The following is a 23,294-nucleotide window of genomic DNA, read 5'->3' on the forward strand; positions in this document are numbered from 1 at the left end:
ATACAACATGTGGCAGTAACTTCTGCCTTTAGCACACACCTAGTGGGATATGTCCAATAAGCTAATGGTTAAAATAGGAATTAAGATGCGTTGCATGCTTTCCAGATTAGGTCTTTTCTACATGTTTCCAATTTGCTGATAAACAGACTTCAAATTATAACTGTGATAAATGAATTTTAGAATTTAAAGATTCAGAATTTCAGGCCTTCTAAGTTCAATGATTACAAAGATTAATCAAATTATATTTCTACATCCTGTAATGTGCAAAAAACAGCAAAGGCCATCAAGGAAACAATGTAGCATCAAGATGGTGATTTGAAAACAATGAGAAGGACAGGTCGAATCGATGTGTTCCAAGTGTGAATTGCATGTTGGCAAAGGTTGACCAAGATCAACCTCAGTTATCCAACAATGGTCCATCTAATTTCACCAAAATAAATGCACCCAATTCAATCAACAGCATGATTCCTCTTAAGATGTCAGTATGCTCACAATCAATGTTCACGTAAGCTTCAATGCATCCTGACTTGGCAATATATCGCCATTTCTTTGTTGCTGGGTCAAGGTGCTTGAACTCCACACAGAATAACATTGTGGGACCACTTTGCAGAAGTCACAAAGCACCTTTTGGTGTATTGTGCCCAGGTGTCCAGTTCTGAGCACCACACCTTTGATAAGATGCAAAGGCTTTGGAGAGAATAGAAGAGATTTACAAAAAAAAGATTCCAGGGTGGAAGAGCTTTAGTTCTGTGGACAGACTGGAGTAGGTGGGTTGTTCTGCTCACAATAGAGGAGGTTGTGAAGAGATTTGATCAATGTAGTTAAAATCAGGAAAGGTATGGATAAAGTTGATAGACAGAAACTATTCCCATTGCTGGAATGGTTAAGAACAGAGAGATGGAGCAATGGAACCAAAAGTTGCATGAGGAAAAACATATTGATTTAGGAGGTGCTTTGGGTATAAAATGCATTGGCTGGGGTAGTGGTGGAAGTAGATTCATTTGTAGTGTTTAAAAAGGAGCTGATAAGCATCTGAAAGGAAAGAATTTGACAGGGCTAGGGGGCAAGAGCAGGGGAGTGGGACTGGTTGCACAGAGCCAATTTCAACTCGAAGGGCAAGAAGACCTCCTGCTGTATCCAGTCCGTGACTATATGATTCTGCAGACGATAGAGGATTTTCAAAATAAGAATCTCTGAATGTCATAAGTTTGAATGAAATGTTACTTTAAGAAACCTTGGCAATTAGTGCAGGAATGCATGACCTTTCGCACTTTAATCGAACAGCAGAAAGAGTCACAGACTCCACAGAGTATGGCATGTGCTGGGTTGAACTGGCTGGTGGCCAGTGGCTGTGAAGGGAACCACCGACAATCAGCCATTTGTGTCTCAGCCCATCTCGCACTTCCGTGTAAGTGCAATGACAGATGGAAGTCTGGGAGGGGAAGGGTCAGACGCCAGTGCGACAGTCTGCTCCACCGTAGAACCCTCCGTTGAGTCCGGTGGCAGAGTAGCAATGTGCTGAGGAGGGTCCTGATGCACGTTGCATCCTGCCCCCGCTTTATACCATGGCTGGCTGGTGTAGGAACTGGACGGGGGTCACTGACCCAGTGATACAACATAAGTGCGGCTTTGTTATTTATTTTACTTATTAGAATTAATTATTAAAAGTTTAAATTATTGTTGACAGGTAAATAAAGTTTTTAAATATTTCTATCCATTAGAGAAATTCAAAAACAAATCAATGGTCTTTACCAACAGACAGCCATCAATGAATGTCAGTTTTCTGCAGCCGGGGCCTGAGGATAGGACGCCTGAAGCGTACTTGTACTCTGAGCCTGTTAGGTGCAAGGATCAGCTCATGCAGCCCTCTGCAGGCGAGTGTGGAAGCCCAGGCCACAGGCTAGGTGACCTGCTCCACTACTGGACATCAGCGGGAAGCTTAATGCTCTTTTTAAATGGTGCATTTATTATTGGAGCTAAAAACAGTGGAATAGAAGAAATCTCACCTATCAAGAAAATCCTTCTCAGTTATCTGGTGTTATTAACTCAGGATTTGTGGCACTGAAGTGTTTGGATGGGGCTGAGAATTAAAAACATTGGAAGAAGACAGAGATGAGGTGAAAAGGCAGGGCGACTGTCGCTGAAATAAGGAATTTGGTGCTGAATGTGTGCATTACGCAGATCTACACTTGCTCCTATCAGAAGAATACATATGTAGACACTCACATGTGGTGAGTTCCTAGTCACAGGTCAGCTCTCGGTTATTGTAGTATTTTATACTGGAAATAGCCTTTCATGTGTATACATTCTGTTTACATTGGAGGGGTCAAGTATGAGAACTGATGCACTGACGCTCAGAAGCTGCAGAGAAACATTTTGAATAAGTTTAAATTTCATAATTATCATCTTTATAACTCATTTTTGCTTTGAATTTTACAAATACTTATCATTGTGAACTGTCATTTCCTTCAGATGCAACTGGTTTTATTTTCTGTTTAGTTACAAAAAGAACTAATTAGTAAATTAATACACAGGTTATTTTGAGTCTGAAATAAATGCAGCAAATTCTGGAAACACCCAGCAAGTCAGGCAGCGTCTGGGGAGAGAGAAACAAAGTTACAGGCCAGTAATCTTTCACCATGTTTTAAGCTGCAGGAAGGTGAAGAGATGGAAAGAACAATGGAAAGGTCTGTGCTGGAGCCTGAGAGACAGGTGGACACTACAGCTGGTGCTACCAGATGATAGAGGGGGGTATAGGTTTGTAGTAACACCTGACCTGTCTGTAGGCAATGTAAAGAGAAGGAGCTGAATGAGAAGGGAAAAGAGCAAACAAAGCTGGAACTGTGAGATACAGAACTGTGGAGATGCTGGACATATGAAATTAAAATGGGTGCCGGAAATACCCAATAGGTCAAGCAGTATCTGTGGAGAAAGAAAAACTGTGTTGCTGTTCGAGATTAATGACTTTTTATTAGAAATGGCCAGTCCCAAACAAAGGAAAGTTTGGTTATCTGAAACAGTTCAATTCAGTATTGATATCTGAATGCTAAGATGCCTAAACAAATACTGTTCCTTGATCTTAGGTCAGATCAGCAAAATAGGCCAAAGACAGAGAGATCAGAGTGGCATTGGGACAGAGAGGTACAGTGACAGGCAACGGCAAGCTCAGGGCCACCCTTGCAGACTGAATGGAGGTGCTCTGCAATCTCATCACCCAATCCGTGTTTGGTTTCTCCAATGTAGAGGCAACCACAGCATGAGGAATGAATGCCGTAGACTAAACTGGAAGTGCAAATGAATTGCAGCTTCACCTGGAAGGAATGGTGGGTTCCTGGATGAAAGGAGGGGAAGAGGTAAAATAGCAGGAGCTGTGTCTCCTGTGGTTGAACGGGAAACGGCCCCAAGAAGGAAAGTGAGTATTGGTGGGGGTGAACGTGTGAATCTTCCTTCAGTATGCTGAAAGGGAAGAGGAGGGGAGGTGTGTGTCAGTGATGGCATCGTCAAAGGTGGCAGAAATTATGCAGGATGTGGAGGATGGAGAAGTCATGGTAAACCCTACCTTGCTCCGGGTGGGAGGAGAGGGGGACTTGCTGGATGATTTTAGCATTCTCTTTTATTTCACATTTCCAGCTATTCGTATTTTGTCACACATGGTTCCAGCACTTTTTCCCTCTGCCTTCATTTATCACCTTATCTTTACGTGTCTTCCAGGAAGATCAGCTGTGATTAACAAGCTTTCACCACCCTCTCAGCGGTATGACTACCATTTGAGCCTTTCAGTTTCTCCTGGTCTCCAAACTTTGTCCTCTTCCCCCTCCCCATGTCTGCAGCGTAAAACATGTTTGATTTGTAACTTTTCCCAGTTCTAGTGCAAGGTCATCTCTCTCCACAGTTACTGCTTGACCTGCTGAGCGTTTCCATTGTTATTTCAGATTTCCAGCATCTGCAGGTTTTTTTTACCCTCTGCTTTTTGATTTCAGATCTTAACGGTGAATGGAAACACAGTTCCTGGATTCAGATTAAACTTAGCTCTGAAGTGTTACACAAAAAGTGCTTGAAGAACTCAGCAGGTCAGACTCAGTCCTAATGAAGGGTCTCAGCCCGAAACGTTGACTGTTTATTTCCCTCCAAGGATGCTGCCTGACCTGCTGAGTTCCTCCAGCACTTTTTGTGTATTGCTCCAGGTACATCCAGCACCTGCAGAATTTCCTCTGTGTCTAGGTCTGAAGTGTGGTTGGTTGGAAGGATCTCAAGTTCTGTAATCTCTCTAGTTGAATGGATTCCTTATCAAAACAGCCTTTTTTTAAAGGTTCAATAAGATGCTCAAACATTTTTAAACTGTCAACTTTATCAGATTAGAATTCCTAGAATCTAATCATTGTTAAACTGTGAACCATTCAAGAGTATTTCAGCAATTTTGAATGGCCAGAACTGACACTGAACAGGTTAAAGGTCATCAACAGTCACTCCAACAGTCCAACAGCAAGTAGCATAGAATTATAGTGTCATACAGCATGAAACAGGCCCTTCGGTCCAACTTGTCCATGCCAACCATGTAGCCTACTTGAGCTCATTCCACTTGCCTATATGTTTTCCCCATATCCCTCTAAACCTTTCCCACCCATGTACCCGTCCAAATGTCTTTTGAACATTGTAATTGTACCCACCTCTACCACTTCCTCTGGCAGTTCGTTCCACATATCCATTGCCCTCTGCATGGAAAACCTGCCCCTCAGGTCCTCTTTAACTCATTCCCCTCTCACCTTAAACCTGTGACCTCTAGTTTCAGAATCCCCTACCATGGAAAACAAAACTGTGACCATCCACCTTATCTATGCTGCTCATGATTTTATACACCTCCATAATGTCACCCCTTTAACCTCCCACACTCCAGGGAAGAAAGTCCCAGCCTATCCAGCCTCTCCTTATAACTCAAGCCCTCCAGTCCTGGTAACATCCCCGTGAATCTTTTCAGCACCCTCTCCAGTTTAGTGACATCCTTCCCGTAGCTGGGTGACCAGAACTGCACGAAATCCTCCAACTGCATTCTCACCAACGTCTCGTTCAGCTGTAATAGGACATCCCAACCCTTGTACTCAGTGCTCTGACCAATGAAGGCATGCATGCATCTTCACCGTGGAACTGATTTTATATACAAACAGTAACACACACCATCAGATGTTCAGACGTCTCTATATTCTGCCAGCTTTTCCTTTGCAAAACATGACATCTTGAAAATCCCAACCTGGTCTGGGAAATGGCTCCGCTCTGGGTGACCCCTGAAGCGCAGGTCGGACTTTAGGATCTGCCTGAACATGCTCCAACTCCAAACAATATGCGGTCCCACACGCAACGTCATCCTGAAACTATATTCCCGGAGAAAACAACATGCTACGAATAAACTGTAAGGAGCAAACCATCTTAACGTAACTATTTCGGGGTGTTGCATCACAAGTGATGATTAGGTGTGGAAAGCTGTAACCCAAGCCCAGATAACAGTTGTTACTGCAGTTTAAATAGAACTTTCCAAAATAAAGAAAAAAGTGTACCAAAGTTATTAAACAGAAGTGTACCTTGTACCCCGGCGTCTGTTGACGAATGCAGAGATTTGTGCCTTACGGTGACATTAATCCAAAGGCGAACTTGTCGATAAACCGCCGCCGTCTCCTGTGTACAGTATTCTGATCATCTGTGTGTGCGCACTGCGATTTCCACGGCAGCCCAGCCTCCTCCTACTCCACCACCACTCTCCCGGCTCTGGCCCCAGCTGCTTGAACCAATGAATTGCCATCTGTTTCTCCCATTCCCTTCCCCGGTGCAAGCCACGTCCTTTCTCAGTGCGGCCGCTGCTCCACGTGATGGGCTCTGGACATATTTGGACGCAGCGGTGAGCGTTACACAACGGGGCACATGCAAACATACCTCCGTCGTTTAAAAAACCGAGTGCTGGCTTTCCAAACAAAAAGACTGTCCCTTTCCTGGATTTCCTCTGCCTGTTTTTATGATTAAGTATTTTCAATGGCCGCTTTACTCATCAGTGACTATAACAACGTACAATTATAACCTTTAAAAGACACTTGGACAGGCACATTGGATAGGAAGAGTTCAGAGGGATATGGGCTAAACGCAGGCAAATAGGACTAGCTCAGGTAGGCACCTTGGTCAGCATGGATGATTTGGGCCAAAGGACGTGTTTCAGTGATGTCTGGCTCTGGGACTCGATGACTGTAGGACCCACTCACCGAGGCTCAGTTCATGCCTTGTCAGGATCAGCTGGCTCCAGGCCTCCTCTTGGCTGGGGTACCAGCAGCCACACAAAAGCAGAACTCAAGTGTGGAGGTGAGAGTGGCTGACCTTTCACCAGGTGTGGCTTCAAGGAACCGAAGTGAACATGAAGTCAGTGGAGATCCAGGGAAAGCCCTCACGGTGGGCTCAGACCAGGAAGGTAGTGGGTGGTGTTGAAGGCCAATCATCTCAGCCACACGATATCACAGCCAGAGTTCATCAGGATAGTGTCTAAGCCCAGCCTTACTTGCATCATAAGATCAGATGTGTTATTTGCCAATGATTGCACCGCGTTCATGTCTGTGCCCACATGCAGCAAGACCTGAAGAACATTCAGGCATGTACTGACAAGTGCCAAGTAACACAAGAGTCAGGAAATGGCCTTTTCCAACAAAAGCGAGTCCACCCACCATCCCTTGATATCCAAAAACATTACCATTGCCAAATAGCTGAACATTAACATTCTGCAGGGAGTGTGGGTGTGTGTGGTGCTGAGTGGGGCAGGAGGGTGGCAGGTGATCACTGTTAATCAGAACCTTCACTGGACCAGCCATATAAATTCCATGACTACAAGAGCAGATCATAGACTGGGTATCCTACTGAAAATGACTTGCCCTCTGGCACCCCAAAGACATTCCTCCATCTACAAGGCACGGGTCAGGGATGTGACTTCATCACACTTTTCTGTGAACTAGATGAGTGTAGCTCTAGCAACATTTAGAAACTCAACACCATCCAGGACAAGGCAGCTACAACGTGCACTGCAGGTACTTGCCTTGGTCTCAGCATCTCAGAGTGATAGATAGATACAGCACAGGATGACCACCAACCACCCATTTTTTATTCTCCCCACATTCTCATCGACTCCCCCCCACCACCACCCCCCCACCCCCCAGGTTCTGACACTCACCATCACACTGGGCATGGCAGTGGCAAATCAACGGCATTGTCAAATCCCAGTGGCCAATTAACCTGCATGTCTTTGGGATATGGGAGGAACCCCACACGATCACAAGGAGAACGTGCAAACTCCACACAGACAACGGCCAACGTCAAGATTGAACTCAGGTCTCTGGCACTGCAAAGCAGTGGCTCTACTAACTGTATCACTGTGTCACACAAACCTCCAGCTGTATCACATCAAAATACAAGGACAGCAGGTTCATACACACCAGTTCACACACTATCCTGCTATGGAAATATATCTTCATTCTTTGTTTGTCAAAACCCTGGACCTCCCTTCCTAACAGCACCTTCAGCATATGGAAAGCAATGGTTCAAGAAGGTGGCACACCACCACCACCTTTCCATGGACAATTAAGGATGGGAAATAAATGCTGAACTTGCCGGCGACACTCACAAACAATTAGAGAAAACTAAATTTGATCAGCAAGGCTGGTACTGGGTTCTGTTATGTGAGCTGCTGAGGGCTTGAAATCCCATCTCTCAATGTAACACTTGAAAGTCTTAAAGAGTGAAGGCAGAGATAAGAGCTCAAAATGGAGCCTGGACACAACACTTACAGCAACATTCAGGTAGGGAAGAGATTGCCATTACTGACGTTCACAGAATTAGAGTTCACTAAAGAGAAAAATATTGTAACTGAAGATTTCTGTTGGGACAGTGAAATTCTAGAGCATGTTAAGATATTAAATGTCTTAGTGTGCATAAAGGTGGATAAATCCCCAGAGTCTGATGAGATGGACCCTAAACTGCTGTGGGAGGCAAGGGCAAGGGGGGTGGGGGGGGGGGTGAGATTGTGGGGGCCTTGATGGAAATATTTAAATCTTCACTGGTCACAGCTGAGGTGTCAGAAGACTGCAAGACAGCAAATGTGGTACCTCCATTCAAAAAGGGCAGTGGGGATAAGCTGGGAGAAGCCAGGTAATTATAGGCCAGTTAGTCTAACACCGGTGGTTGGGAAATTATTGTAAAATATTCTGATGGACAGAATTAATCTACACTTGTAAGGGCAGGGATTGACCAGGGATAGATTTGTTAGTGGGAGATCCTGTCTGACTAATTAATTAAGTTTTTTGAAGAGGTGACCAAATGTATTGATGAGGACATTGTGATCGATGTGTTTTACATGGACTTCAGTAAGGCCTTTGACAAGGTTCCACATGGAAGGTTAGTTCAAAAGGTTCGAGCCCATGGGATTCAGGGCAAGTTGGCAAACTGGATCCAGATTTACTCAGTAATAGGAGGCAGAGGGTTGCTGCTGTGATTGGAAGCCTGTGACAAATAGTCTACCACAGGCCCAGTCCTGATGAAGGGCTTCGACCCGAAACGTCGACTGCCCATTTCCCTCCACAGATGCAGCCTGACCCACTGCGGTTCTCCAGCAGCTTGCTTTTTGTTCCAAATTCCAGCATCTGTAGTCTCTTGTGTCTCCAGTGTACCACACCTATCCCTGTGGTATAATATTTGTTTATATACATTAGTGACTTAGATGTGATTCCAGGAGGCGTGACTAATGTTTGCAGATGACACGAAAATTAATGGTGTTGTGACCATGAGGAAGGTAGTCAGGCTGTAGAATGGTATTGATAGCTGGTAAGCTGGGCAGGGAAATGGCCAATGGAATTTAATCATGATAAGTATGAAGTAATTCATTTTGGGGAGCCAAGTAAGTGTCGGATGTATACCATGGATGCTAGGGTTAGAGCATAGAGGATAAATGGGTACAAGTCCAAAAATCCTCAGAAGTGGTGGTACAGGTAGATAGCCCAGTAAAGAAGGCATATGTGATACTTGCCTTCATTAGCCAGGGTATAGTATATAATGGCAAGGAGGTCTTGGTACAACTTTCTAGGACATTGGTTAGGCCATAGCTGGAGTATTGTGTGCAGTTATGGTCGCCACACTATAGGAAGGACAGGATTGCACTGGAGAGGATGCAGAGGTGATTCACCAGGATGTTGCCTGGGATGGAATGTTTCAGTTAGGAAGAGAAAGTGGATAGGTCTTGTCTTCCTTGGAGTTCAGGAGGCTGAGGGGAGACCGGACAGAGGTTTACAAAATTATGAGAGGCATAGATAGGGTAGATAATAATAAACTGCTCCTGATCGCAGATGAGTCAGATTTGTGAGGAGAAAGAGAGAATCTGAGGAAGAATTTATTTACCCAGAGGGTGGTTGCACTGCCTGAGAAATGGTCAAGGCAGGTACTCTCACAACATTGAAGAAACATCTGGACGAGTATTTGAATCGCCAAGGCATTGTAGGCTATGGACCAAATGCTGATAAATTGGATTGGTTTAGATAGGTACTTGATGTTCAGCATAGATACGGTGTGCCAAATGCTCTGTTTCTGTGCTGTATGTCTCTATGACTCTGGTCAAATTACAATAGAACAAACTACCTAATGTAAACAAATCAAACAAGAGGTGGGTGCGGAAGGAAGTAAAACAATAGGAAAAGCTGATATGAAAGGAGATTGAATAATCTCAAAACTTGTTTAGGAAGAAAGGCTGATGGGTGGAACTGCAGACCATCTGGCAGTGGTGCACTTGTTGGTTTTTGCCCCAGCTGCATTCTCCATGCTGTCAAACCTGTTACTGCACCTCCTGCTCTACAATAGCATGGACCCTTAATCCTCCTCCAGTGTGAAATGCTTTTGTCTTGACTTTACACATAATGAATAAACTCTGTTCCATCTAATGGAGGTATAAGTTTCCATAGCTGATATTACGGCCATGTCTTATTTTGCATGGAGACACAAAAAACTGCAGATGCTGGAATCTGGAGTAACAAACAATCTGCTGGAGGAACTCAGTGGGTCGAGCAGCATCTGCAGGAGAAAAGGAATTGTTGATGTTTTGGGTCGAAACCCTGCATCAGGGCTGAGAGTGGAGAGGCGAGATCTCAAGCCACCGTAGCCCTACAAATCTTTCTAGTTTGAGTATTTGTCCAAGTCCCTTGCAAAAGTTGTAGAATTTGCTTCCACCAGTTTTTCAGACCCTGCATTCTTGCTCATCACAACACTCCATTCTTTTTTATCTCTTATTACCTCTGGTTCTTTTGGCAGAAACACAGAAACATAGAAAAATAACAGCAGAGGTAGGCCACTTGGCCCTTTGAGCCTGCTCTGCCATTCATTATGCTCTCGTCAGATCCTCTATCTCAGTCCCATTCTCCCATACTTCTTGAAGCCTTTTGTGTCTAGAAATCTGTCTGCCTTATTGTTAAATATATTCAATGTCTTGGCCTCCACCATCATCTGTGATAGAGGATACCACAGGTTCACAATCTTGAGTGTAGAAATTTCACCGCATCTCACCCCTAAACATCTTAGCCCCACATCCTGAGACAGTGCACCTTGTTCTAGATCCCCCAGCCGGGAGAAGTTTCCTCCCTGAATCCAGTCTCTCAAGCCTTGTCAGAATTTTATACTTTACAGTGAAATCCCCTCTCCTTCTAAACTCTAGAGAATTTGGACCTAATTCACCCAACCTTTCCACAATCCTGTCATCCTAGGAATCAGTAATGCCACTCCCTCTGTGGTAAATATATCCTTTCTTAGATAAAGAGACCAAAAGCGTAAATAATGCTAAAGGTATGATCTCACCAAGACCCTGTATAATTGTAACTCAAAACATTCTAGCAATGATGGCCAGCATACCATTTGCCTTCTTTACTGTTGGCCACATCTACATGTTAGTGACTTTAGTGACTGGTGTACAACATTTCTCAATACATCATCATTTAAATAATGCTCTGCTTTTCATTTTTTTTCCTACTGAAGTATATAACTTCACAGTATCTATATTATACTGTATTTGCCATGTATTTGCCCACTCATTCAATTGTCTACATTGCCTCAAAGCCTCTTTGCACCTTTCTCAGTACTCACATTCCACCCCCCCCCCCCGCCCCCACAGATTAGTGTCATCAACATATTTAGAAATATTACATTTGGTTCCCGCATCTAAATAAAAGACGTACATCGTGAATAACCTGGGCCCAAGTAGTGATCCCTGTGGTACTCCACTAGTCACTGCAGTTACCCTACATCAAAAGGGTTAATAATCTTTCTGGATTACTCACTCGATCAAAACTGCAATATGACTTTGAAATCTGCCTTTATCTGGTTTGTTCTGAGGAGAACAAGCCCAGTTTCTCCAGTCACTCCAGGGATCAGCCATGGTCTTGAGGCTTTTCCTAAAGTGTGGTGCTCAGACCAGAGTAAAATAGTCCAACTGGAGCCTCACCAGTTTTTTATAAATGCTTGGCACTACTTCCTTGCTTTTATATTGTTTGTCTTTATTTATAAATCATGGATCCTGCACGTCTTTTAACAACCTTCCAGCTGGTGCTATTTCCACCCAGACATATGTACATGCTCCCCTTGTCTTCTTATCCCTGCACTTCATTGAAGACTCTCCTCAGCCTTCTTACCAAAATGTCCCATACTTCTCAGTTACATTTTGTCTACCAATTGTCTAACTGCCTACAGCCTCTTATTATCTTCCTCACAAATTATTAATTTTCCAAGTTTAGTGTTATCATCAGACTTTGAGAATGTGCCAAATATATCCATTCCCAGGGAACTATCTCAGAAAGAGTAGAAGTCCCAACAATGCTCCCAGAAGGACATTGCTACATTCCTCCTCCAGTGTGAACAGCATTCATTCACCATTTCTCCCCCTGTGGCTAATTTCATCAAGTATAGCTATTACCCTTCAAAGCCATATCTTCAATTTTTCCAATGGGTCTATTGTGGAACTTCATCAAAAGCCCTTTGAAAATCCATATATACATCAGCAGCATTACTCTCATTAACACCCCTTCTATCTTCATCAAAGAATTCAAACAAAGTAGTCAAACATGATTCGCCTTCAGCAAATTTTCACTGGCTGTCACTTATTAACCATTCTTCATGTGCCGCTTAATTTTGCCCTGGGTCAATGTTTCTGAATGTTTCTTATCATTGACTGACTAGTCTTTAGCTGCTGTGTTTGTCTATTTTCCCTCTATTATTAAAAAAAGCTGGATTATTATATTTGTAAACTTCCAGTCCTCTTGCACCTTTGGAAAAACATGCCCACAGTTTCTGTACTTTGCCTCCTTATTTCCTTCAATCATCTTAAGATGCCTCTCAGTTCTACTTTAGGCAGTCAACTTTTTAATCACCTTCTTTGTATTTATACTGATTTTCTCCTATTTCTCTTCCTTAAGGATGTTATCAGCACCTTTTGCTTCTTTATTGAAAGTGGATGCAAAGGATTGTGGTCTGTAATCAAGTTATCCTGGTTCCTAATCTGGAATTTTCTCCTTCAAACTTCCTTCCTTGCTCTCTCCCTTTAAGGCACTTATTAAAATCTACTTCTTTAACCAAGATTTTGGCCACCTGAGCTGACAGATCTCTCTGTGGATCAATGCAAATTTTATGTCTGTTACTTTTTCTGCATGTCTTTTGGACATAAAGCTGTTATTTAAATACAAGATTTTGCTCTTAGTAGTCCTGCAGTTGGTTAATTTTAAATTACATAGCTTTAAATTTATTTATTGTTGCTATTTGCTTTGGATTATTTAACACCTTGTTCCCTTGGCACACAGAATGCCCACTCTTGAGAAATTCCCATCATCCCATTGCTGAACACACAACTCCATTTAGTGGATGCACCAGAGAGGGTGCAGAGAAGATACACAAGAATGTTGCCAGGACTGGGGAATCTCAGTTATAAGCAAAGATTGGCTAAAATAGGGTTGTGTTCTTTAGGATGGAGATAGGTGAGGGGAGATTAGGAGAGGTCTAAATAGGTGGAAGGATCGAAAGTCAATAGGGGACAAGTATTTAAGGTAACTGATTAAGGTTTTAAAGATGAGGTAAAACACAACATGTTCTCCTAAATCGTGGCCAGGGTCTTGAATTCACTGCCTGAAAAGGTGTAGGTGGAAAACATTTAAAAAGTACTTGGGTGAGCACCCATGGTGCTGTGGCCTACAAGAATTGTGAAGCTGGAATAGAGTAAGTATTTTTGCTGGGCATCATAAGTGGAATGGACTCTTTTTATGCTATTAATTTCCATGATTGTCTCATCACTCCATCCTTAAGAAATCAACTGTAGTTGATATGGATACATTCTTAAATTCATAAAGATGTACTAAATACCATGAAATGTGAAATATGATGGAGTAATATTTAAGTTCATTCAAATAATAATGTCACATAACAATTCAGTATTTCAGTTATGTTGCTAAAACCCAGCTGAAATATATTCTTTTACACTGCCTGCTGGACATGCATGTTTACTTTCCTGCTTTACCATCTGTATGAATTACAGAGAGAGATTTGCACAGAAGGCAGCATACGTTGTTATTGAGATCATATTCTAATGCATCATCGCATTTTCAAATGACATTTACAGAAGCAACTGTGTTGAACTGTATTGCGTTATGTGTCGAATGCATCATCAAATTTGAATTTGGTGTTCAGAGGAAGTACAATTCTGAGAAAGAATGTTGTAACAACATTTGAAACAGGTATTTTAATTTTTTTATTGGTGGATTTTAGATTTTACAAGCATGATTTTACATAAGCCGAAGAAAAATAGCCACAAATAGAATAGTTAAAAGTAAATATTTATTCATTATCTCTCCTCTCATTGTGTATATAGATATTAAAAACAAATCCAGAAATAAATCCAGAAGAGAGGAATGTAAATGTTGGGAAGTTGATTACCATAGGTTTTACTGAGAATAATGTCTTAAGTCATTCGCCAAAACATTTCTGCTTGTGATCCTACAATACCTCAACATTATATTCTTCTATTTGCTTTCGTACTTTCATCACTATTTAATTCATGTCCTTCCATAAAAAGGCTCATTATCTCACCTCTCATCTTTTTTGTCTTTTCACCATTGGGATCCATTCATTAGCTTACAAATCATTCTTCATACACAAATATAGGTCTTTGCCACTGTAATATTTCCATCATAATGCGTTCAGGCAGTTCATCCTATTTTAAATATCCCGTTTTAGCTGCTGACTTTCAAGGATGTTCCAGATGTCTCAGCCAAGTGCTTGTTTAGCTTTGTCAGAGTATACTTGCAATGTCAAAGGAAAGTTTTGAAATCAATGACATGGCCCATTAAGTATTTTCCATAGTCCATCAAAAACACTTCTAACACCAGTTAGAAAAAGATGTATCCTTCTGTTAGTTTTATTTAATAAGTACATCAATTATTGCCATTGGTCTATCTGAAAATGAAGATCTGTGTAACTGTTTATTGGTCTTTTAAGAATAAGGAGGAATGCACAAGTTATGCTTTGGAGAAAGGAAAACAAAACATGGATATGGTAATCATTGACAGATGACGATGAGATAGGGGATCTACTATATAATCAGTAACCACTAAGAAGACTGAGCTGAAAACTTACTCTTTAGTCCAATATACAGGAATAAATCACAATGAAAACTAAACTGAAACGCTGTTAGAACAGCAATTGGCATCGTGAGTAGTGCAAGCTTCTGAAATACACCACGGGGCTGACTTAAAGTCAGTGTGGACATGACTTGGCCTTGTGTGCAGCACTGTCTTCATTCTCCCTCCTAAATTCTACATTGTGATGGTTGTTGATTTCCAATACTGCAGTTTATATACACTTCAGGCCAGAAAAAGAACCACAGAAATCAAATTCACTGCAGCAAAATTATTGTCTCAAAGAAACATGCTGTTATATTATAGCTGACCACAAGGGGGTGTAAAATAGCAGTCTTGTAAAACCCAGAATCAACATTTCATTAAAAGCTGATTGCCACTCAAGCAATGAAGAAACAAGCTACATTAAAAATGAGTAAAATAACAAAATGCATGTGGAAAAAAACAAAAAACAGATAAAAAATGAAAAAAATATCCTTTCAGTTTAACTCAAGTAATTTCAGAATCAGTGCACAAATTCTGAAACGTAAAGAAAATAGCAAACATGAAATCAATGATAATAATTGGAGGACTAGGTTAAAAGTGAGATGAAAAAATACTGTTTATGACCTGGATAAAAGACCAAAATCAATGTCATCCATGGATTAGCCTGATGATGATACAGCAGAAGATAACTGCCTTTAAAAGCCTTTACAATGAGGTGAAGGGAGTGAAAGTGAACATTTGTGACAAGCAATGGATGGTTTAACAGATTTGAACAGCGTGCCTCCTAATTTATATAAAAGTCACCAGTGAAGCTGCTAGTGCAGATTTTAATGCAACAAATGAATTTCCTTGGGCAGTCATCATTAGGGACAGGAGGTAAAGTGCTAATCAGGTGAAATGAAATGGTCCAAAGGAAATGAGGAAATGAATCACCATATTTGTTGCTGCATCTTTAATCTTTCATTCCTGGTGACTGCTGGACAGGTATGAATGGTTGACAATCTAAATGTTAAACAAGCAGCCGAGACAACAGTAACATCAATTAAACCACACTGGCATTTGGGTAACATGTCTCATGAGTTCGTGAATATGGCGACCAGCTACCTCGGCTGTTAAATCTTTATACCTGGCTCCCTAAATTATTACTTACTCTTCCGCAGTTGTCCCAAACTGTGCAAAAATAAACATTTAGCAGGTCTGGAAGGTTGTTTTTCTCAGAGAGACAGCTGATTTTTTTGTGCAGTGAATTACATAAACTGTTCTGGAACCCTCTCCTCTGTGGGAATGCCTGGAGCTTCTGGACACACTTCCTCCCGGCTGGACAACCCTCCCAGATCTCTGTGCTCCTGTCTTCCTGGCCGGCCATTTCCATAGCCCTGGTTGTAATCACCCCACTGCTATCTGTAGCCATCCTTCAGCTGCTCTCAGCTCACAATTCTCTCCCTTGGAAGGTAGGTCATTGGAGGTATTCAAAGAGGAGGTGGATCGGGCAACTGCGGGTCATAGGGAACTGGCACAGGGGAGAATTGGGACAGGTCAGCCATGATCATACTGACCGGCGGGCTAGGCATGAGGGGCCGGATGGCCTTCTATCTTCCTGTGCTTTGTGCCCGAAAGCCTGGAATTCTCTCCCCAAACCTCTAGGCTTCAAACAAAGGCAGAAAATGCTGTAAGAACTCAGCCAGTCAAGCAGCATCTGCGGAAAGAAAAACCAGTGAACATTTCAGGTCAGGGGCCATTCCTCAATTTGTCGGCTCTCAGACACATCCTCATCCCTCCCTCTGGATCGTGATCCCACCAACCAACATCAGGCTGTGGTCTCCCACACTGGTACAGGTCTCAGTTCATCAGGAGATCTACCATCCACAGCCTCCAACCTGGTGATGCCCCAGTCCTGAACCATCCACTTCTATCTCCAACCCAAGATCCACATGTAGGCCTGTCCTGGTAGAGCCATTGTCCTTGCCCGTGCTAGCCCTACTGCTTAAAAAACTAATGTCATTATGTTTATTTTCTTATTATAGTTTATGTTAATTTGTTTTTGTTACTTTATGTTTGTAAATGTAATGAACTGCATTGCTACTGCAAAAAGCTAATTTCATGGCATTTACACCCTGTGTAAGTATGCCTATGACAGTAACTTTGGACTTGAACCCCAGTTCTGAGGAAGGTTTCCTGACCTGAAACATTGACTAGTTTCTCTTTCCACAGATGCTGCTTCACTGGCTCGGTTCTCCCAGCTTTTCTGTCTTTGTTTCAGACACTAGCATCTGCAGTTTTGTTTTCTTCCCCAGGCCTCACTACCTCTGTCCTTTAAGATACTCTTTAAAGCCAAGTTATTTGCTCAAATCCCTAATATGGCTCCCCGTCATAATGTTACGGAATGATTTTCCAGAGCCGCTCTAAGTACAATAAACGTATTATCTCTGCGAGTCTGCAGATTAGGGTTTTAGTATGATTCACATGATCTTTGCCACTCCCTCGGGACTGGAAAAGGCTCGACAGAACCCACGCGATAATCACTCCGTGGCCGATTGAAACATTGGGAGGCTAAAGACTTGGTTAACGTCGGAACTAGCAGTGAACGGCCTTGAAACAAGTATTGAGTGCGGCAACGTTACTGGCGGCGGAACTCTTCGGTGGGTGCATGCAGCGTGGACTGCTTCCGGGAATAGCAAGGTTAATTTCTAGCTATCTTTTGGGAGACCTGGATTCAGGCCGTAGAAACGTAAACGTTAAATAGGCACCAATAACAAAACTGTGTACAGTGCTTCCAATCAAAAATAGGAGCTGAAATTCTCCACTGATTTGGAGGATGCTTTTGTTGAGGGTACAGATGAGGGAACCTGAGTGTAGCGAGGTTTGGATCGATGTCAGTTTCATCTGAGCATGAAATCCCTCTGCATGCTGCTCGCTAAAGTGCTGTTATTTTATTTTAAAAATTTGGAAATGATGGTGGGTGAAGATTTTACCTTTTGTTTTGAGAAAAGCCTGACGGAAATTTTTGAATATTAAAAGGGGCAAGATTTGCACATTGTCACTGTATCTCCTACCGGTGTCCTCTGACTGCATCCCATCTAAACAAAGAAACATTTCTAGTTTAACCATTTTGTTTTCCATTTCTTTTGTTCTGTCATGATGTTTTGATGCAGAGTTTGATGCTTTAACCGCGGGTTCTAGGCCTGAATGAAACGAATCTATGTTGTACAGCTTTTGTTTGCAAAAATAAGCGAGTTACACTTGATGAAGTAATTTCCACTATAATTCATTGGATCAAGGGAAGGATTATCCCAACCCCAAAAATTAAACCCAAACTGAATTATTATTTTTGAACATTGTTAAAACTAGGAACAGCCACTGTGGAGAACTGCAGTATCATTGATACCCTGATCCAGATATTTCATTTGGAAGCAGCCATTGTACACCCGCAGTACCATTTCTAGAATATTCGTTAAGTATTTGCCATCTTTCAATCGACCTATTGAAATGCAGTTGGGGTCAAAAGCTTGTTATGAGTCCAATATCCCATTCTGGCTCAAAAAAGCAAATGGTAAATGCATCTAATCTGCTTTGTCTTTTGTGCATCTTGGACCATGTGCAGGAATTAATATCTGATTTCTTTCAGAGGGACTCTTTAAACCAATTCATAGTTGACATGAACTTGGGTATGCACGAGGCCTTACTGTGCTTGGTGATGGTTGGGGGCAGGGAGGACTTCACATTACACGTGTCTCTAACCTTGGAGTGACTGGAGCTGAGAGACTTGCAAGGGGTTATGTAGTTTTCCCTTCATGGGATTCCCATTCAAGGATGTTACCACCATCGCAGAGTCTTGTTGGAGATCCCCTCATCTTCAAGGAAGAGCTTTCTGCCTCTAGTTTGATATTCCTAGTCCATATTTGTGCATTGTACATTGGCAGGAAGACAATAACCTCATACTGGTAGTAGGTCTTCGGGCCTTTCAATTTACTCATGCTTTGGAAGAATTCTGGATTCTCCTTGTCTGTAGTTTTTCAATCAGGAACAGTTCCATCCATTTTCTTTACATGAAGACGATATAATGCTCCTTTAGACTAAAGATGTACCAAACCATTATTAAGTTGCCCTGCTAATGTTTCAGGTTGATAGCTTTTCAACAGAACTAGGAAACATTACAAAGCAAGCATTGTTTTGTTGCAAAGAAGGGGGAGAGAACAAAGAAAATGTCTGTGATAAGGTGGAGACCAAGAGAAACTGGATCACATCTGGTATTGGCGTCGGGTGAGAGAAAGTGGTGAAACTTTGTTACAGAGCTAATCTGTTTGGAGGAGGTGTAAGTAAAGGGAGATGCAGGAGAATAAAGGAGAGAGAAATAAGAACACTGGTGGAATTGAGAGGTGTAGAACACCACAGCTGCTGAAAATCTGAAATAAAAGAGAATGCTGGAAAAGCCCAGCAGCTCAGACAACATCTGTGCAGAGAGAACTGAGTTGAAGTTGCAAGTTGATAACCTTGCATCAGAATTGGCTGCTTTAGACATAGAACTGGTAAGGTGGGTCATCTGAAATGGTAGAATTCAATGCTGAGTCCACAGAGTTCCAGCATGCATAGGCAAAAGATGAGGTACTGTTCCTGTGTTGGGGGTCATTGGAGCAATGTGAGAAGCTGAAGATAAAGGGGGTCAGAATGGGAGTGGGGTGGAGAATTAGTCATAGAGATAAACAATATGGAAACAGGCCCTTCGGCCCACCATGTGCCAAATTCAACCACAAATTGTCCACTAATCCTATTTTTTATTCTTACCACATTCTAATCAACTCCCCTCATATTCTGCCACTCACCTACACAATAACAGCAATTCACAGAGGCCAATTAATCTACCTACCCACATATTTTTGGGATGTGGGAGGAAACTGGAGCACCCAGAGGAAACCCATGCAGTCACAGGGAGAATGTACAGACTCTACACAGGGAGGTCCTATGGTCAGGATTGAACCCAGATCGCTGGTGCTGTGAGGCAGCAGCTCAAATGACCAAGTGACAGGGAAACTAGAAGTTCAGGGTCATCTTTGGGAACTGAACAGAGGTGTTGTGCAAAGTAGTCACTCGATCTGTGGTTTCTTTAATGTAGGGGAAACCACTGGCTGCTTCACCCAAGAGGAGTGCTTTGGTTCATAATGTGGGAAGGTAGAATGGCAGGTGTTGCATTGGGAGAGGCCATGAGAAAGGGAGTGGATGTTGATGGAGATAAAAGGGTGAATCAAAGCATCTTGGAGGGAATTGTCTCTTCAGAATGCTGAAATGTGAGGGAAGGGGAAGATGGTGATGGTTTCATGTAGAAGAGAATAAAAAGTTGGTCACCAGGCCTCTCAGATCTCCCCTATCATTCAATATGATCATGACTAATCTATACTGGCCTTAACTCCTCTTCTGTGCCAGTTCCCCATAACCTTCAATTCCTCAATCTTTCAAATATTTATCTATCTCCACATTAAATATTTCTAATGTCTTGCCTCCACCACTCTCAGGGGCAGAGAATTCCAGAGGTTCACTATCCTCTGAGAGATGACATTTCTACACGTCCCAGTTTTGAATGACTGACCCCTTATTTTGCAGCTGTGTCCCCTTGTTCATGTCTCTCCCACCAGTGAAAATATCTCAACGACTACCCTGTCAAGCTCCCTTAGGATCTTATATGTTTGAATAAGGTGATTCCTCATTCTTTTCAACTCCAAGAAGATAGACCCAAACTGTCTGGCCTCTCTTGATGGGACAACTCTCTCATCCCAGGAATTAGCCTGCTGAATCTCCTTTGGACTGCCTCCAATGTTACTATATCCTTTATTAAGTATGGGGACCAAAACTGGGTGCAGTATTTCAGGTGTGGCCTCACCAACACCCTGTACAACTATAAGAAAACCTCCTGTTTCTTAAACTCCAACTTCTATGTGTGTTGAAGGTGGATGAGGTTATATAAGAAGATCCATCAAAAGGGGCTGGGAAGGTGAGAATGAGGGGAACCCTGTCTTTAAGATGGGAGGAAATGAAACACCCCTTTGTTCTCACTTCCTCAGCCCAAAAATCCTGAGCTGCTTCATTGGTCATCTTTCTTGCATCATAAATTGGGTTGTTTGACACAAATTTCATTCTGATTCCTCAGATAACAAATCTGTGTTTGAAAACAACAAAACTTGGTCAACCATCATTGGCTCCTGACAACATCAGAGATGTTGATTCACTAAAGAAAGGCCCCACCTTAAGGCATTGTGCTTCAGCCCAGATCCACTGCCTGAATTGTTTTGCCTTTGCTAGTTTAAGAGTGACTGTTTCAACTTTAAGTCATTAAGCTCTCCACAGCTATGACTGGATGTGACCTTACACAGTGTGTAGTCCAACACTGGGCTGCCAGAGAATGCCTTTTGAGAAAGTTGGACATTATTGGTTTCAGTATGATTCCCTGACTTGAATCTGTAGGTGGTTTTGAATTGGTGTAACCACATTTTGGGAAATAGATAACAGAAACAAAACTTAAGAAATTCAGTTAGTATGAGTAACTTGGAGGGAGCATTGTGCAAAGTACATATGTTTATTACATAAGATTTCCATTTTAAAATGTACAGTTCAAATACAAAGGTTCTATTTATGACATAATAAAATATGTGAGGACAAACATCAATATCTACAAGCTATGAAAGTGATTGGTCTTACATGGATTTATGGTAGTAAGTCTTCAGTCTTGCTCCAGGAACTTCCAATATTCTATACTTTATCCTGGCTTGTACACACCAAATCACTTGATGTATTACGGGAAGTTGAACCCGATGTTTGTGCTATAGATTTAAATGATTCCCTAAGCCAGGCAGCCTCTTGGGAATTCATGCACATTACAAATTGGTAGGAACAGGTAACCCTGCAGTTCCTATTCCTATGATCCCATAATAAAAAAAACTAGCTGATGAATGGTTTCTGATACAGGTACGTAAGGATCATTACATAAACTGGGGACCTTAACAATTTGAATTTGAAAGATCTTTTTCTATTGAAAATATGTTTTTTCTCACATATTGTTTATCAAGAGCATCAGCAATCAGATTGGAGATCAGAACAATGACTTGCCTTTCCAATGCAAGTCAGCATGTACAATAGTGGTAAACTGTTATAGCTGATGAACATCAATGTCTGATCTCTGAATCCTTTAGTTCGACAAGATGCCTGTGAACATCAGTGAAGTGATGCACTTGGTGCGCCACATTTCGGAGGTGGAGAAGATGCAAGTTGCAATAAAGGGTTCTGCGAAAGGGGCACTTTTGGCTGGTGCAGTGGCATTTGCAGGAGGCCTGGTTGGTGGTCCTCTAGGACTTGCAGCTGGTAAGTTTATGTTCTTGACCAGATAGAAAATCATAGTTTTAAAATGACAATGACTGGTGAAATTAGATGGGCACTGAACAATACGTTTAAATGATTCGAAGAGAAACATCGTTCATGGTTAGTGCCTCCCTATAAACTACGTGGAGTGGAATTTGCAATGAACACCATGAGCATTGTAGGGTAATACACAAGTGGGTAACTTACTGACCATTATATTCACTAAAAAATATCTTTGTACACAAATGCATATTAAAGTTTGTAACGTATATGCTTCAGGGATCAATGGTGAGTCGGTTGTACTTGTAACATTGTCAATGATCAAACCAGGTATCATTAATGTATTGTCCAGAAAGTCCAAAATTTTGTAGGTTCAAATTCCAATGGGGAAAACTGGAAATTTAATTTGACAAATCTGATAATTTAGTTAAGGTAAAGGTGAAAGCTGTTGGAGTTTCAAAAATTCAAACTGGACACATGTAATCCTCAGGGAAGAGAAGCTGCAATCTCTGCTCAGTTTGGCTACAGTTCCATACTACATGATTGGCTGTGCCTTCAATTTAAAAAAATGTCATAACCTTCTCTTCCATTTTCCTATAACCAAACCTTTTGAATCACTCTTGATGCTTGTCTCAGCATCCTTTTTAAAGCACACACATCCATTTTAAAATCTGATAGCTGGAACTTCCATGTGTTCAATGGATTATTCCATCTCATCATAACTGTCAACATATTCTCCCTTTCTTTTGTTGTACCCTAATATTCTATTTTGCAGCATTGAAAATGCTGAGTCTTAAATCACTTCCAGATCCCTTTTAAAGTCTGTCTGTGCTGATTCAATTCTCTTCATTGTATATGTGCTCTTGTGGCTTGCTTTTTTTCCAATAGGCTATACTTCACTTTTGGCAGCATTTTCCATTCTTTTGCCCAATTACATGACAGATCCAGGACCTTCAGCAAAATTTTAACTTTTATTTATGACTGAAACCTTACTTCAGTATCAATTGTAAATTAACAAACAATAAGATTTGGATTCTGTATCCTGGAGCACCAGAGCTTGGTGTAATCACAGTTCTTGCATGTTGTGCAGAAATGGAATGAATATATTTTGAGGAAAATACTTGGAAATATTTCATCAATCTTGTGTCATCAATGGATCTAAATCCTGAAACTCCCACTGTGGGAATACCTTCACTAGAAGGACCACAGTTCAAAAGGTGGCTTTCTACCATCTACCCAATGGTATTTAGGGATGGACAATAAATGTGACCGTGAATGACGACCAGATCCCTA

General features: G+C 41.8%; 2 protein-coding genes across 9 annotated transcripts in view; one reads left to right on the forward strand and one right to left on the reverse strand.

The window, feature by feature from the left end:
- si:ch211-260e23.9 (uncharacterized protein LOC555795 homolog) overlaps positions 1–5,791 on the reverse strand; it is a 40,698-nt gene extending 34,907 nt beyond the window's left edge. For all 4 annotated transcript variants that reach the window (XM_052028790.1, XM_052028791.1, XM_052028792.1 and 1 more), the window contains exon 1: positions 5,574–5,791. The gene's annotated coding sequence lies outside the window, so the exon portion shown is untranslated. The remainder of the gene's footprint in view (positions 1–5,573) is intronic.
- LOC127577539 (protein C19orf12 homolog) overlaps positions 1–23,294 on the forward strand; it is a 42,931-nt gene that overhangs the window by 11,748 nt on the left and 7,889 nt on the right. The window contains exons 1-2 of one of the 5 annotated variants that reach the window (XM_052028796.1): positions 17,150–17,296; positions 21,836–22,004. In XM_052028796.1, coding sequence (XP_051884756.1) covers positions 21,845–22,004 — 160 coding nt within the window. In that variant the 5' untranslated portion in view covers positions 17,150–17,296; positions 21,836–21,844. Of the gene's footprint in view, positions 1–17,149; positions 17,337–17,523; positions 17,613–18,130; positions 18,208–21,835; positions 22,005–23,294 lie in introns of those variants that run through there. The other 4 variants (XM_052028797.1, XM_052028793.1, XM_052028794.1 and 1 more) reach the window with 4 other exon arrangements.

The sequence above is a fragment of the Pristis pectinata genome, chromosome 13 (assembly GCF_009764475.1).
Source record: "Pristis pectinata isolate sPriPec2 chromosome 13, sPriPec2.1.pri, whole genome shotgun sequence".
In the NCBI taxonomy this organism is placed as follows: Eukaryota; Metazoa; Chordata; class Chondrichthyes; order Rhinopristiformes; family Pristidae; genus Pristis; species Pristis pectinata.